Source organism: Desmodus rotundus, chromosome 3 (genome assembly GCF_022682495.2).
Source record: "Desmodus rotundus isolate HL8 chromosome 3, HLdesRot8A.1, whole genome shotgun sequence".
Lineage (NCBI taxonomy): Eukaryota > Metazoa > Chordata > Mammalia > Chiroptera > Phyllostomidae > Desmodus > Desmodus rotundus.
Window position 1 is genome coordinate 111,401,135 of NC_071389.1, and position 16,758 is coordinate 111,417,892.

The following is a 16,758-nucleotide window of genomic DNA, read 5'->3' on the forward strand; positions in this document are numbered from 1 at the left end:
GACCCAGTCTGGCTGTGTACAGATGAGGAATAAAAATGTGTATCCGGCCAGACACCAGTCCCTGAACTCTGTGCCCAGGGTGCAAGGCAAGCACACAAAAACAAAGACCATAGCCTGACCCTCACACCTGGGGGTCAATAACCCGGGTTCCCTGGAGGGGGGTGGTGGAAATAGGGAGTTCACTTCTGGAGAGGCCCAGGGATTTTCCGTTCTCTTGGCATAGAGCCTGGTGACCTTGCAGCTCTGAGGCTCACTGTTTCAGGACACTGTTAGCCCTTTTGCAGAGATCTCCAGACTGCAGATGTAACTCTCTCTGGCTGGCTGATGTTTCAGCACTGTCCCCTGCCCTCCTCACTCCCACCCCCAAGGCTCTGGGCAGACTCTTTGGAAATAATACCTGCCTCTGCTCTTTCTCTTCTACCCCTGCAGAAAGGGGGTGTTTCCCATCCCAGGAGTCTGTGCCCCAGTGCACTGTGGGAAAGTCTCACTGTTGCCTACAGTTGCTCCTCTTCTTCCCATGAAAAGCATGGCTGGGTAATGGGAGAGAGACATCTTCACCTGTGTTCTTCATTATGCTTAATGTCCCCAGTGGGGTAGGCCTGTCTAACACACCTCTTCCCCAGGCTGAAGTAATCCCAACCATCTCTCATCTGAGTGGGTGTAAATCCCAACACTCTTGTAGTAGCAGTGATTATGGTGGTGATTCCCCTTGAAACAAGAAGTTTGAATTTGTGAGTTTATATCCTTTGTGCTTTCAAAACGTGCCTGTCAGCTTGTCTCTGGATGAGGACCATGCTAGGACTACACTGTAGAATGTGGGGTCAGCTAAATTCTACCCTAAAGCCAACATCCTTGTGGGGAAGGGGATGGGAGTTTCTGCATTACTTAAGGTCTTGTGCAAATGCTACTTCTTGGCTTATCTAGGATTAACTAGGGGAAAGAAGGCAGTCTTGGAGACTCCAAATCCCTCCTGCATCAATTAGCCATGATGTATCTAAACTGTAGTTCTGAATCCTGGTGCATGAGAATCACCAGGGGGGTTGTTAACATACAGATTGCTGGGCCTTGTCCCCAGGGTTTGCGATTCAGTAGGTCTGATGCAGGGCCTGAGAATTTGCATTTATAATAAGTTCCCATGTGCTGGACTACTCCTGCTCCAGGGACCACATTTGGAAACCACTGAGCTAGAGTATATAGCAAAAAGAAAATCTAGGTTTGAGTCCTAGACCTGCCACTTTTCTGCTCTGTGATCTTGTACTTAAGCTCTCAGAGCTTCAGTGTCTCATCCATTAAAGGTGGAATAATGACCACTAGGTAGTTGGGAAGTTTGGTTACATCTTGTATTTGAAAGACACTTTCACTGTGCCCGGTAAATTGAATATATAAATTTGTCAACAAATACAGTGGTTATTGAATAGTTTGTCTGCTGTCCACTGGATACTCTGCTCAATGTCATGGCTGACTCTGGGCAGATCATATGGGATTCTAAGGCCCAATTCATCATCACACGTCTCTGGACCTCATTTTTTCCTCTATCAAACAAGGCCTGTGGTCTACGAGACTAATGGCTCCTCCAGGTCCCATTTAGAAGTCTAGATCTGGGAAGGGCATTAGTTCTTGAGAGGCACAACCAGATTTTTTTAATACTCTTCCACCTCCTTCCAGGACCTCCACCTGAGAGCCCAGGTGCTGCTGCAGAGCAAAGAGCTATTGGTCAGTTCATCCATGAGAAGAGTTACTTGCCCCTCAAGGACCATCACGGTCTGGTTCCCACCTACCTTAGTAATCATATCCTCCATTCACCTAGTAGTCTAGACAAATTGGACTATTTATCCTTTTCCAAATATGCCCTGTGTTTTCCTACTTCTAGCCTTTGTTCACACTGTTCTCACAAATTTCAACAAAGTCTTATCTCCTCCAAGAAGTCATCCCACATCCTCTGTCATCTGTCTGTGTATCTATCAATATATCACCTACAACACGTCATTCCAACTAAGTGGAGATGACCTAAACAGAGGCTGCATAAAGCTCATTCTGTAGGAATCTGCACGTGTGATTTCACAGAGTAACCCACACGTCAGCAGGTGCCGTTCATTCTCCTATAAACTTCTCATCTTAACTTAGAGAACACTTATTTCTAACATCTCCTTTACATTTCTGTTTCTAAGAATTTTTTAAATAGTCTTTTATTCTAAATGTAGCTATCTATTTAATGCAGGTGTTTTTTGTATTTTTCTTTAGGTGGTAGTAAGACATGTTACTTAAGTCATCAGGTATAAGAGATCAAACTAAATCAGGTATGCAACCATCTCACCCTCTTCTACTTGTGTCTGATGCTGTCCCTCTGAAGCGCCTACATAGAAGCTCAGTGGTTTGCAGTTTTGTCCCAGGGTATCACATTTCTAAAGTCTGTTCTTGGAGCATACACAGATACAAAAAACAAGAATTGAGATACTGTGTTAAACTTTTAAAAGTGAAACAACCACTTAAAAGATGCCCACTTAAAAAAAAGATTCATCAGCCATTTATTTTCTATGGTAATCAGAGACAGGGAATATATATGTGTGTGTGTATGTATATGCCTCTAGGGTCCATGTTCAGACATATATTCATTTGCATATAGGCACATCTGCTTCTCTAATTTCCTTTTTTAAACCACAGGGTTTTTTCTTTGCTAAATATAATATATGGGTTAGTAGAAAATATGTAGAGGAAACAAAAAGTAAAAGACGAGAAAAAGTCATTCATAATCTAGAAATAACCGTATTAACATTTCTTTCCTGCTGTACTTAACCCTTCCTACGCTGAATTTGCATTCAGTGTGCACAAGTCTTAGTTCCTCCACTAGGAGACCATCTCTGACCATCTCTGACCATCTTCACATCTCCATCAACACTCAGCACAGGTAGAAAAAAGGAGGCAGAGGGCTGGATCTATTTAGGCAAATAGTAAACAGAAGAGGAACTCCCTTTTGGGAGGGAGCAGGGCAAGTGGCTTGATCTCCACACTTAGGGGTGGGGTTGCAACCCTTGTTGAAGGGGAAGCAAGGGATTTTCTTCCATCCTTCATATGTTCAGATTCTGGGAGTTGGGGAAAGATGGAAAACTAGTCAAGTCTAGAGCCAGGGAGAGAAGCCTTAGCTCGCTGGCAGGGCCAGAGAAGGGCAGAAGCTTGAAGGTCACGGCTATAGGAGAGGGGTGCTTTCAGGCATTCACCTGCGAGAGGAGACGCCTTGAGCACTGTGTGTACATCTTCTTCACACCCAGCTGTACCACCGCTAAGCATCCCAGTCTCACAGGTTTTGACCTAGGGAAACACGGCAACACTAACTATAGAGGCTTAAATTAATGTTTTTAGATGGGAGTTTCCCAAAATGCAGTTGTACTGTCTGTGATTTCAATGTTTTAGTGAGAACAACGCAGCAATAAGCAAGACACACGCACCTGTGATTCATGTAGTCCAAACGAGCCACAGTTCTGAACAGTGAAGACAGATACAATTATTAAACCATTCAGGGTGTGTCCGCATCATTCACAAATCTGCAAGTGTTAAAGCAGACCATGCCACTTCCTTTACTCTCATTCTAAGCAATAAAATTTTTGAAATCACTGTTTTGATGGATTAGCTATGTTTTTGTAATACAAATGAAAACTATAAAGATTAGCATTACAATGAAAAATTGTCAGCCATTGGTAATGGTTTTATTGCCCATTGGTAATAACTGAATCATGTTTTTGGAAAACAGTATTTTTAAGTTTCTTTATATAATTGTGTATATTTCTTCCACTGAATTATGAACTTTCTTAAGGTCAGGTATCATGGTTTATTTGTTACTTAGTACAGTTTTGAAGCTCAGTAAATATTTGTTCTTTTTTTTGACTTGTTTTGTTTTGTTGATGGAATAGTAATCAATAGGAGTTAATCATTGTGCTTAACATAAATGAAGTCTCCAAGATCAAGATTATAAAGAAGAGAACAATAATTATATGGTAAAGAAAGTTGCCCTGGTTTAAATACTGTGCCATTATTGTTTGGATTTGGCTCTAAGGTGTTCCGGATGGGAAACAGTGAATCATTAACATGTTTCTACCTGTTCTCCTTGGAGCAGATGACACATTTACAAGTTTAAGAATTTGTCTTGGGCCCTGGCTGGGTGGCTCAGTTGGTTGGAGCATCCCTGTATACCAAAAGGTTGTGGGTTTGATCCCCAGTCAGGGCACATACCTAGGTTGTGGGATTGATCCCTGGTCGAGGCACATGTGGGAGGCAGCCAATCACTGTTTCTCTCTCTCTGCCTCTCTCCCTTCCTCTCTCTCTTAAAAAAAAAATCAATAAACCTATACTTGGGTGAGGATTAAAAAATCTTTCTTTAAATTAAAAAAAGAATCTGTCTTGGGGCTATAAAACAGAGCAGCATTATTTGGCTCATGCAAAAATTCAACCCATTATAACAACCTCATGAACTAAGATAATTTTTCCATACCTAGCAAGCATAGAGTGGAATAGTCATTAATCAGTAACTATTAGTTGAATAAATGGATGAAATGACTTAGCTACAGTCAACAGATTTCTTACCACCCCTGGGAAACAATTAAAAAGAAAAAACCAGAGGAGAAACTAACATTTATTTAGTACATAATGTTCTAGGGCCTTTATCTATGTCTTTCCTCTGGGTTTCATGCAGCGGTGGCTGTGCAAGGAGAAGGTAAAATGACGCTCCTAGGGGGCAGACACTCCACCTGTCCATGACCAACGACACTCGCCTTCTGCTCAGATCACAGTGACTCAGTTTGCAAAGAGGATTCAAGACCTAATTTGATCCAGAGCTGGAGGGGAAGTTGTAGAAACTAATGGATGATAACCTTCTGACCAACCAAATACATAAATGATCAAAGGAAAGCATGAATATGAAACCAGAATAAAGGAGTATATTAGGAGAGAGAAAATAGTTCTAATGAAGAAAAAGGTACTCTAACACTTTAGTTACCTACCATAGATGGAGACATTTATCAAGGCCTGGCCAGTAATTTTCTTGTCCTTAGCCCTATCTTCCCCTTCCTTTCTGAACCTTTAAAATTCAGAGCCCTTACCCTGTAATTCAGGATTGTTTAGTTCATCAGTACATAAGAAACTTGTTCTTCGGAGTCTGAAAATGAGCAATACTGTTTCCTTAGCTACTATGGATCCAATGGAAGCAAGAATTAAATGAGCTCTGGTTAGAGAGTCGTTCCATTATGCCAAGGTTGCAGTTTTGGTCTCTGGTCAGGGCACATACAAGACTCAATCAATGAATGCAAAAATAAGTGGAACAACAAATCAACACCTGTCTCTCCCCCCTCCTCTCCTTCCTCTCTCTCTTTAAAATCAATTAAAAAAAAAAAAAAAAAAGAACCAGATGAAGCATCAAAGTCCTGGGTTGGAGTCCTGACTCTGTCGTGTTCTGGTTGAGTGACCTTATGCCTGTCAGTGATCCATTTAACTCATGGCCCCTTAACTTGTTCATTTAACAAATGTTTTCTGAGCGGAACAAGACTGTGCACCCAGCACTAGCCTTGGGCACTAGAGGTATAGCAATGAATAAAATAGAGGAGATCCTGCTCCAGTGGAGTTTATGTCCTAGTGACATTAAAGTAATCAATAATAAACAATGTAACTTCAAAAAGTTTGCAGGGCTGTGGGAGAAATAAAACAGATGATAAAGTTAAATCGGGAGGAGGGTTCCTATAGAGAGGGTGGGGGGAGGGTCACCTTGAGGCAGTAACATGAGAGCCAAGACCTGAACGTACTAGGAGCCAGCCAAGGAAAAGGATTCCAGGCAGAGGGACCAGCAAGCCCTGATGTGGGTCCACGTTTGGAGCTGAACGACAGTCAAGGAAAATGACACTGGTATGTGGTTGTACTAGGTTGATGGTTTTGACATAGCACTCCAACTAATGCTAGAACTTCCCTGATTGTGTCTCGGGGTGGGGATGGGGGAGTCAGGGGTGGAGGCCAGGCTCCCACGCTCTGCCCAATACACAGCAGCTCCTCCTGAATCTGAAGCATATGCTGGGGTACTACTTAAGATTTTGCTTGAAGAACATATTCGGTGACCAAAAATTCTTGATCTCAGTAGTCCTTCCCCACTCTAACTCAGACACTATGAGAATTTATCATACCACTGTGATCTGCTATAGAAGGGTTAACTCAACTCTATTCAATAAAAAGAGTTGGGGAATGCTGACCCCACCCCCGAAAACCGACTCTTCTCTTTCTAGAGCACCTCTTTCCCAGCGGGGGACTGAAACCTCTGATACCCTGCAAGCCTATCCCAGGTAGGGAGGGACATGTGTCTGTTTCCTCCCTGTAGGCTATACCGATTTTCTTTTCTTGCACTGTCCGAATGAGACACTGTCCTACACAGCAAGAGTTTTGTGGAGAGAGCCCAGGAATGGGTTGTTTTTTCCAACCTGTAAAATGCAAAGTTGGCCAACTGTCTTTCTTCCCAACCCCAAAACTCTTATCTTTCCTTGTCTCCAGACAACTGCCCAGCAGCCCTCAAATAACTCTCTGCTGTCCAGGGGTTTTGAGAAAAGCACTGTGCAGAATGTGAAATCATTTTCTGGTAACATGAATCTAATTAGCTCTTTGACAAAAGGAAGCAGACATGGAGAGGGATTTAAATAATCCGTTTCTCACATATTTAAAAACAAGTGAAGAACCAGGCAGGGAAACAGGGGAGAAAGAGAAAATAAGGAGATAAACCCTAGGGAGCATTTGGACAAGGGAGGTAGGAAAGAGAATCGAGGTGGGGAGGGAGGGCAGAATATCAAGTGACCAAAATATTAATCCTTTCTTCCCCCAACTTCCCCCAGGCTCCCCATCTCCACTCTCCTCTCTCCCAGAGAGAACTTACTTGAAGGTCGATGATTTCTCTTTCTGATTCCATCTTGCTTCCCTCAGGTGCCTTCCCACTTACTGAATGCTAACAAGTGCCCTAGCAGACTGCGTGGGCTACGCCTGGCTTTACTGTCTGAGTCTCTACCGCTTTCTTTGGGTGGGAGAGAGCACACAGCTGGCAGGACAGACCTGCTATTCATCCATCTGATGTGGGATGCCTGTGTTGGCCTCAGCCGGTGGGGGAAGTGTACACAAGCGTACACATGAGAGAGAGAGAGAGAGAGAGAGCATGTATACTCCAGTGGTGACATGTGGCACCTTAGTAGGTGACCTTTTGAGCTGGAGTGACAGCATCATTTTCTCCAGTGGCTCCAAATGCCCCTCCAGTCCCAGAGGACCCATCTGAGGTCACCCAGCCTGCTCTGAGCTAGTAGGTTTACTACTGGCACAGAAACCCTGTGGATTTATCAAGGACCTTGAAAAACAGCCTGAGAGTACTGTCTGACTGCACACCGGTGGAGCTGAGGAGGGTTCCTGGTCACCGCGGGTGGGGTGGTCTCCAGCATATTCCCAAGACTGAGGCTTAGGGACTTCTGTTGTTGTTTCTTACATCCCCCTTATCTTAAAAAAAATTCTTTAATTATAGTTTACCTAATAGGCCCCAAAGCATAAGCCTTATTCTACGAAGGAAGTAAACAATACATTATTATTGACAGGTTGTATGATGCCCTCTTTTTCTCCCTTGATTAGCCAGAAAGAGAGCAGGAAAAAGTTATTCCTTCAAATTCAGTTCATGCAAGCAGTTGCATTTTCCCTGCTACCAGGAGTGTGTATTGTTTTGGAAATGTTTTCTTCCTGTTGTTTACCTTAGAGCCTCAAACTCTTCTGGCTTGTTCCTGCAGCTGGTTTTAGACCGCAGTTTGTGTCTCTCTGGGTGTGGGTATGTCCCTGAGTGCATGGGGGGCAGGGGTTGGTGTTAAAGGGGAGTAATCCAATTCAGAGTTTAAAAGGGGGATGAGGAACAAAGTCATAAACTACTCTCACCACATCCAAATGTGATAAAAAAAAGGTGGGGGGCAAGTTCTTGGTATCTATTAAATGATGTAATGTATTTATAAGTCCCCACCCTGCTGGACAAGTGGTGAGAGGAGGGATGGACCATACTTCAGTCTGATCTAATTTAAATGGTAGACAGTTCAGCTTCGATAGAATGGTTAGACTTTCAGATTTCCACTCATCTCCCCCAAACACGGCATCTAGGTGCACGGGAGGATGGGTGTGGTTTATGTGTGCTTGGTGGTGCAGGGGTGGTGGCTCTCGGGTGTGTCCTGTGGCTTGTCATCTTTGTGAGTTTCTGCTATGGAGCTGCTGGGCAGGGCTGGGTTGCCCCCTTAATTGATGAGTGCTGAGGAGAGATTTGGCCTGCTCCAGGGCCTCCTGCTGGCCTTGGTGGCTGATGTCTGTGGCCAGGGTGACTCACAGTATATTCTCTGCCTGCTCTTAAGGACTCAGGGGGCTCTGTTGTAGACCCTGTCCTATCTTGGCTCTTATGGTGATTTGTCCCGTTCTGGGATCTGCTATGACTTGTATGTGCTCCCATCTCAGCGGTACCAGCCCAGTGGTCCACCCTCTAAGATAATCCCCTCTGGCCCTGGCCAGGTGGCTCAGTTGGTTGGATCGTCATCCTGAACACCAAAAGGTTTGAGTCCAATTCCCAGTGGGGTGTGTACAGGAGGCAACTGATGGGTATTTCTCACATCGATGTTTCTCTCTCTCCTTCCCTCCCTCCTTTCCTTTCTCTCTGGAAAATCAATAAAAACGTATTCTCAGGTGAGGATTAAAAAAAAAGAAAAAGATAATCCCCCTCTGAAAACTTTCCTACCAGACCCTTGGCTCCTGTTCCCCTTTAGGTACCTGGGAACTGAGAGCTGCTGACAGTCCTGGAGAAAGGCAAGCTCCACCTCACTTGTGGTAAAGAGTTTGCTTTCATGTAGCTATTCCAGGTTGGTGCAGGGGCAGCCTTTGAGGTGATCTTCCAGACTCCAAAGTGGGAGAGAGATGTTGAGCCCACTCTCTGCATTCCTTCAAAATCCACCAGTAATCCCCACCACTCCCATCCCCCACAACAATGCCACGTATGAAATAAGTACTATTCTAAGCACTTTAGTACACTATTCTAAGCTGTTGCTTACTTCTCATAACAGTTCTGCAAGGTAGCTAACACTATTACCCCTGATTTGCAGAGCTGGAAACAGAAATGCAATTTAACGTTGCCCAGGCATTCCGAGACAAAGTCCGTGCTCTTATCCACCATTTTCGCTCAGAGAGGAGAGACTGGGACATATTTAAATCCCTGCTTTCTCTTCTTTTGCTTTTCTTCTTCCCATAACCCCCACAATCTATGATCAGAAAAGGTGGACTTTGTCCTCTTTCTCTTCCTGTTTGATTAGGATGTGCCTTGTAAGGAACTCTATGATAATAATTCAAAGAACAAATAAGAAACTTAGAAAATCCTCATTCTCAACAAAACCTGACTATCAAAAATAATGTCTTGCTGGAAAAAAAGATGTCAGAATCAAATATCAACTATTTCTTTCTCTTTGCATTCCTGTTGTGAAAATTCTGATCATCCTTTAAATAATGATGTATATAATTATATATAATTTAAATAATTATATATATATTCCCTATTAATAAGCACATTGGTTTTAAAAGGAAAAAGCTATAATTGGCTATAATAATGGTTTTGGTTTGGCAAGATTTTTCTGAATTTGAATCTTTCCCACCTCACAGCATCATTTGGAAGTAAATAGCAAGCAGGATTTGGAAAGTGGTTTATCTACTGTGACTCTGGACCAAGCATCAGCAAATTTTTTCTGTAAAGGACCAGAAAGTAAATATTTTTCACCTTTGAGGGCCATATGGTTTCTGCCACAACTACTGTATCCAACTCTACTATTGCAGTGTGAAAGCAGCTGTAGATAATATGTAAACAAGTAAGTGTGGCTGAGTTCAATACAACTTGATTTACAAAAAAGACAAAACAGTGGACCAGATTTGTCCCCACAGGTCACATTCTGCTGACTTTAATTCTAGAATATAAGCAGAAAGAGAATCTGGAATTCTAATTATCACAACCACGTCCAATCTTCTAGATCTTGTCTTTCAAATCTAATTTCCTCGACTGCAAGGATAATGTGTTAAACACTATGGGGATATAAAATCACAAAATGCATAGCTTCATGAGACACAAAGCTGGCACGTCAAGTTCTAGTGAAGAGTGCTTCTGACATTTGGCTGTAATACCGAAACTGTACCTACATGGAGGCTAGTCATGTAGCCGGGAAAGGTTTCTCTTTGCTGCTAGGGTGACTTTTACAGTGTGAAGCTCAGCGGACAGTTTTAGAATTTTTTTAGACCATGCTTGAACTAAATACTCAGAGCCATTCAGAAAGTGGTCATGGAGTTGGGGGGGGGGGAGCCCTACAATGAGACCCTAGGGGTGTCTCATGATGTAGGAGGTGCAAAGAGCTGAAGGGCACTGAAGAGGCAGTAATGAGAAGATCTCTTCATGCTGAACAGTGAGGAAAGGCCTGCAGTGGGAACCAGATGACCTGAGTGCCTGTGTGTGCTGAATTGCTGTGTGTTCTGAGGCAAGTCACTGACCTTCTCTGGATCTCATTCTTCTTTGTGAAGAGTGAAGCTGTCAAACAGATGGTTTCTAAGATCTCTTCAGATCTTAAATTCTGTTTCTTATGTGTGTTTATAGTAAACACTTACTGTATAACAGTATAAGATCTCAGATCCAGGTCTGAATTTTAGTATTAAAGATACCTTAACTTTAGTAAAAGGTAAGGTTCCCTATTGGAATATTGATGTAATTAGAAAAATTTTAAGAAAAATTACCCCATCTGTTACCTCTGCTAGTGAAGACTGGGCAGGCCAGACACACGACAAACAAGACGCCAAAGGGAGAGTAAAGGCATATCCAGAACACACTTACAAACTCATGCGTGCTCTTTTATACATTCATTCGGCCCCTTGCAAACTCACTGCTCCAGGAATCCTAGGGCCAGGAGGAACGGGAGAGGGAAACTTTGGGTAGGATTGGGAGAGGGGGCTGGTGCCTGGAGGGAGCTACCAGTGCAGGGCTTGATGAGAGGCCCAGGTTGGCCAGATAGATAATTAAGAATTAGATTGTGTGACTCTAGTACTGTTCAATAGAACTTTCTGTAAGAATGGAAATGTTAGAGAACAAATGTTCATGGTTCAGTATAACGGCCATTAGCCACATGTAGAGACTGAGTGCTTGAAACATGGCTAGTATAACTGAGGATTTGAATTTTAAATTTCATTTAATTTAAATATATTTACATTTCATTAGCTACTAGCTACCATATTGGACAGTGGAGCTGTAGACCAAAATTCAGTACATTCAAAGTATTGCTGAGCTGTGGCTGTCACTCATATAACACTCCCATCTGGACTGCTCATCTCTTGATAGATGTTCTTTAGGCAAAAGCCCTATTGACATATACAGGGACTCAGGTCACACAGCACTCATGGGAATGTCCCCTGTGGCCTGGGGATGCTCTTGGTTGTGGTAAGTAAAATTTCCCTTCGGTCTTTCACATTCAGGTTACGGGGATTTTAACTGTGACTCACTGCTCAACAAATGATTAGTATCAGAGCTTTGTCATCTTGATACAGAGCCCTTCTCACCTCTCACCTCTGTGATGAAGTTGAAAGGTGCCTGGCACTCTTCTATTGGCTTAACAGGGTGGAGGTGTAATAGCTGATTCTTCTTAGTAATAGGGGAGAGATATCAGAGGCTTTCAAACTTTTTAAAGCAAGAGAAACCTTTTCTTAAATGAGATCTTATGCAGAGGTTAGTATAAAGCAGATTAAAGTGAAGCTGCTGGGACCCTGGAGTCACACACACTCTTCCCTGCCAGTCCCACCATCTATTTCTCAAGCTACCCCTTAAAGTACCTCTTGGGAACCCCTCAAATTTTGAGCAGGTGACATGGTTTAAAAGCCTCTAAGGGCGTTGGGTGTGTTGGGGCTGGACAATCACAAGTCACACGAAATTGTGTGACATTTTTCAAGTTTTGAAATGACATATTGAAAAAAAAAAAGGAATAGGAAAAAGAAGATATAAAAAGCACAGTCAAAACTTATCCACTTATCCCAGCAGCAGATGGGATGCTGGCCCACAGGGCCTTTTTTATTGACAGTGCTCCTCAGACAGGGAAGGCTGAGTGTCACTGTTGCACCTTTTCCCAAATTGCACAAAGGACTCAGGGTTGGAATCTGGGGAAGATAAAGGCCAGAAGGTGCCATGAGAAACGGGTGCAGGGCCCGAAGCCTGGTGGGAAGGGGCAGGGCGGGAGGATCGGACAGCACAGTAGTGGAATTTTTAGTAGAGTGTGGAAATTAGAGCTCTGAGACTGAAAAAAAAACAAACCCTCAGAGATGGGGTGCTAGTCCAACCACTCCATCTTACAGACGATGGAGGCAGCTTAGTGGTGAAGGTGGCTTAGAGAATTAGAAGCTAAGTTTCCCGATTACCCTTGTAATTACATGGATATGTACATGTGAGTGTGTGTGCCTGTGTATGTGTGCAAGACAACTAATATGGGAATAGTTGCTTATGATTTCAAACTACTTTTTACATATTTTATTTTACTTGACCATCACAATCACCCAGTTGCAATGTACAGATAAGGAAACTAAAACAAAAATGACATGTCCAAGATCATGTGGCTACCAGGTGATAGAGCCAAGAGCAAATTCAAGATTTCTTCTTTCCAATTCTTTCTCTTGTCCCCACATGCTACTGCTTACCATACACTCCCTACCCCTGCCACACACTCAGACACAACAGTGTGATCTGCAATAGGATGACATCCCCCCACATCATTATTGCTACCCGCACAGTGGAGCTAAACAGGTTGTTGATGACAGTAACTCACTGTCAACCAAGGAGAAAGATCTAGTTTTGACTTCTGGTCCTGCTATTTGCTAGTTGTGTGTGTGTGTGTTTTAAAATAGACTTTATCTTATAGCACTGTTTTAGGCAAAACTGAGCACACAGTACTGAGTTTTCCCACATATCCCTTCCCCTACACAGGTGCAGCCTCCCCCTCTATCAACACTGGGCACCAGCACATCTACACTGAGATATCATTATCAGTCAAAGTCCATGGTGTACATTAGTGTTTGCTCCTGGTGTTGTACATTCTATGGGTTTTGACTAGCTGTGTTTCTGAGAAGTTGCTTTGCCTCTTTTCCCCCTGTAAAAATGGGGATCATAGTATCTAACTGATAAAGATTGTTGTGAGGATTAAACTAAATCAGATGACGAATGTAAAGCAAATTGCCTGCCTTGTGTAGAATAAGAAGAACACATTAAGGGCAGCTAATAAGAATTTTCACGTAAATGTCATCATTATAAACCTGGCTGCCAAACCCTTCTAAGTCTGTATCTTGTTCTCCTTTATCTCAGCCCAGAGCCCCTAGTCTGGGCCAAGATAATTGTGCCAGAGGTCAGTTCTAGAGGTTCTGTAAGTATATCAGTCCACGAAGATTCACTGTGCTGCTGAGAGAAACTTAAGTTGTAAGTTTGGTTCTTGGAGGAGGAGGGGTTAGGTAAAGCAGGGATAAAATGCAAGGATGTTTACAAAACCCTCCAGGTGGGCCACGGGGCAAGAAGGTTCCCATTGGGATGACTTGCCAAGAGGAACAGAAGAGGAGGAGAAAGTGCAGAAGGGAAAATCAGAATATGGGGGTGAGCTGCTGCTTGAGCTACTGTGAATATGAAATAAAGAAACCTTCTCAATGAAAGTTTACCAAAGGATAACTTTAATGCTGCAACTATAAAATATGCAAACCAAATGAGCCTGCACACTTATACTCCCTTCTCTTCACACTGCCTACCTTCAAATACCTTCACAGAGGGTAGTTGGGGGGAAATTGAAAGGAATAAAACTCCAGCACCCCTCGTTTTTAATTTGTGAACAGCCCTGCTTAAAAGGTTTTGTGCCAATTGCTCTCAGTTGCTCCTTGACAACGAATTCCTCCTTGTGCTGTTCTTAACAACATTTAGAGTCTGAACAATAGTATTTACATCACCATTTCATATACAATCAGTCAGTAACCTTTTTGAAAACAAGAATTATGGCTTCTACCTTCTGGACCTCCTGTAGCAGTTGGCCCGGCAGACAAGCACAGAGTGGGTGATCCTGGGCTTCTGCACAGGGTAGTGCTGAGTTCCCCAACCCAGTCAGATGCCCAAAGAGACTCTCAGTAGAAAAACTGTGGGTAACGCAGGCCCAGGGGAGTGAGTACCGAACTGGAAGTGCAGTTTCCTGAGCACGTGTCATAATGTGACACTGATTGCTTAAGCAACCTCAGGTGAGTCATTTCCTATCTGTTACCTTGGTTTCACTCATCTGCAAAACGGACAGCACAGTTTTGTTTGTAAAGAACATGTACTCACATTTTTTTCCTGATTAAAGAGTAATATACATTCATCATGGAAAATGTAGAACACACAGAAGAATAAGGGATAAGATAAAACTCACCCGTAAAACCACCCAAAGACAAAGACTATTAACATTTTGGTTTATTGCTTTTCAATCTTTTCCCGCTGTGTGTGTATGTGTGTGTTCACAGAACCAGCTCCATGGTTTGCAGTGCACAGCGCAAAATGAAAATGAGCCCCTACTCCAAAAAGTATTGCAAATTCTAAGATGACAACAGCACAGCATTAAACCAAGGACAGACCCTTCTCAAGCATGGGGCTCTGTGTGACTACACAGTCACATGCCCATGAAACTGGCTTTTTATATTCCCTGCTTAAAATAATAAAGAAATCATGCATTAACTTCTTTCTATGTGACAAGTGTTTTACCTAAATCAGTTCTAATTTCATTCAACTTCCCCAGAATAAATGTAATAATTTTCCCACCCCCTCCATTTTTCAGATAAAACAACTGAGATCAGAGAGTTTAAGTAACTTGCCCCAGTTTATATAGCTAGTGAGTAGCAGAGACCATATTCACACCTTCATCTTTCTGATTTCAAGTCAATGCTTTCTTCAACTACAGCACACTGCCTTTCATACTAACTTATAAAGTAGTAAAAAATTTAATGAAATCGAGATTATACTATATATGTAATACTACACTGCAATCTTTTCCATTTTATGTAATGGGTGTTACTTTCCCCTATGTGTCTTAGTCCATTCAGGCTAATAACACAGAGTAGGTACCTTATAAATAACAGAAATTTGTTGCTCACAGGTCTGGAGGCTGGAAGTCCAAGATCAAAGTGCCAGCATGGTCAGGAGCGAGCCCTCTTCCAGATCATAGGCTTTTGGTGTGTCCTCGCATAGCAGAAGTCGCTAGAGAGGTCTGGGGAATCTCTTTTATAAGGCCACTGATCACATTCGCCAGGGCTCCACCCTCATGACCTAGTTACCCCCCCTAAGGCCACACCTACTAATACCATGACCTTTGGGGTTAGAATTTTAACATACGTATTTGGGGACGGGGAACACAAATATGTAGACCATAGCCTATGTAATTAAATACAGGAGAAAAATAGTGGCTATTTGTGAGAGATATTGAAGTTCCAGATGACAATGTATTGAAAATAATTTCATTGCAAGATTATATTAAATAGAAAGCACCAATGAGGCAAAGCAGGAGCATGTGACCAGTGGAAACTTAGCCCATATCCCCCATCTGATAAATAGAACATAAGCATCCCATTCGCACTGGTCTGAATGTCCTTCACATGAAAGAAGATATGTTTGCATATTCCCAGCAGCCAAGAAGATTTTTGTCAATTTCACTTTCTATTGTTTGCCAAATGAAAACAATAAGGTTTATTTTCCAAGTGTGAATAATATTATTACATGGAATATAAGACATACACACACACACGCACTCAAATATCCCAATAGGGGGAGCGCATCCCCTTCTACCCCTTGACAATTACTGAACTACATGTAAAAAGAGCCAGTTCTGAAGCCAGTAATAGAAACCTTACAATATACCACTTGGGCTTTGGAAAGCATATTGAATCACTCTAAGTTTCAAAGGCCATATCTGTTATATGGAGCTCATAAGAACTACTTCAATAGTGTAATGAGGAAAGGACCTAATAGGTAGGCCTTTTCCATAGCCAGGCATCCTTAAGCCAAGAGCCAAGTTTAGGTCACTGCAAACTAGAATTTCTTTGGAGGCCTTGATTCCTCGATGAAAGCGGCAGCCATGATGGTGGTGCCTGGGATCAGGAACTGGCAGAGGAGTGAGGTCCATCACTGTAACTCTCTCTCCCACAGGTCACTTATTTAGTTTTTATTTTTGGCTGATTAACTGTGGTTAAAAGAAAGACAGTGTACAGGTATCTTTTAGGGGAAAGAAAAATCACAAATGCAACCCCCAGCCATAGGGTATAAGAGGGAAAGAATAGTCAGCTAGTTATTTGTCCCTAAAGTCAACTGAAGCCTGGGGAGCTGAGGTAGGGACACCAGCCTGAGTGCAGTTTCTTCTTTAACAAGAGCTTGTGATGTCACTCCCCTCACAGAAGGTGAAGGGCATTGGGGTAGGGAAAATTCTTCCTCTCTTGCCATTGGTTCCACCTATCAAAATGTATCTTTCTAGATGTCGTGGTGACCTTTACTGGCAAGCACTCTTACCCCAATGTTGTATGAAGAGATTTCATAAGAAATAACATTATTAGACTTTAAATATAAACAGTGCATGTGCAAGGTGTTTTTCCTCCAAATCCCTGTGTCCCAAGGGTCTGTAACCCCAAGCCCACCCCAATGAATCAGAAAGGGCCAGGGATGTTTGGCTCCTGTATTGT

The 16,758-nt window shown here is 42.7% G+C and overlaps 1 protein-coding gene across 1 annotated transcript in view; it reads right to left on the minus strand.

Annotated features, from left to right (window-relative positions):
* NINJ2 (ninjurin 2) overlaps window positions 1-7,079 on the minus strand; it is a 93,120-nt gene extending 86,041 nt beyond the window's left edge. Inside the window, 2 exon segments of the mRNA XM_024556056.3 lie at window positions 6,896-6,964; window positions 6,966-7,079. Of these exon segments, the coding sequence (XP_024411824.2) occupies window positions 6,896-6,964; window positions 6,966-7,079 (183 nt within the window).
* Between the last annotated feature and the right edge of the window lie 9,679 nt (window positions 7,080-16,758).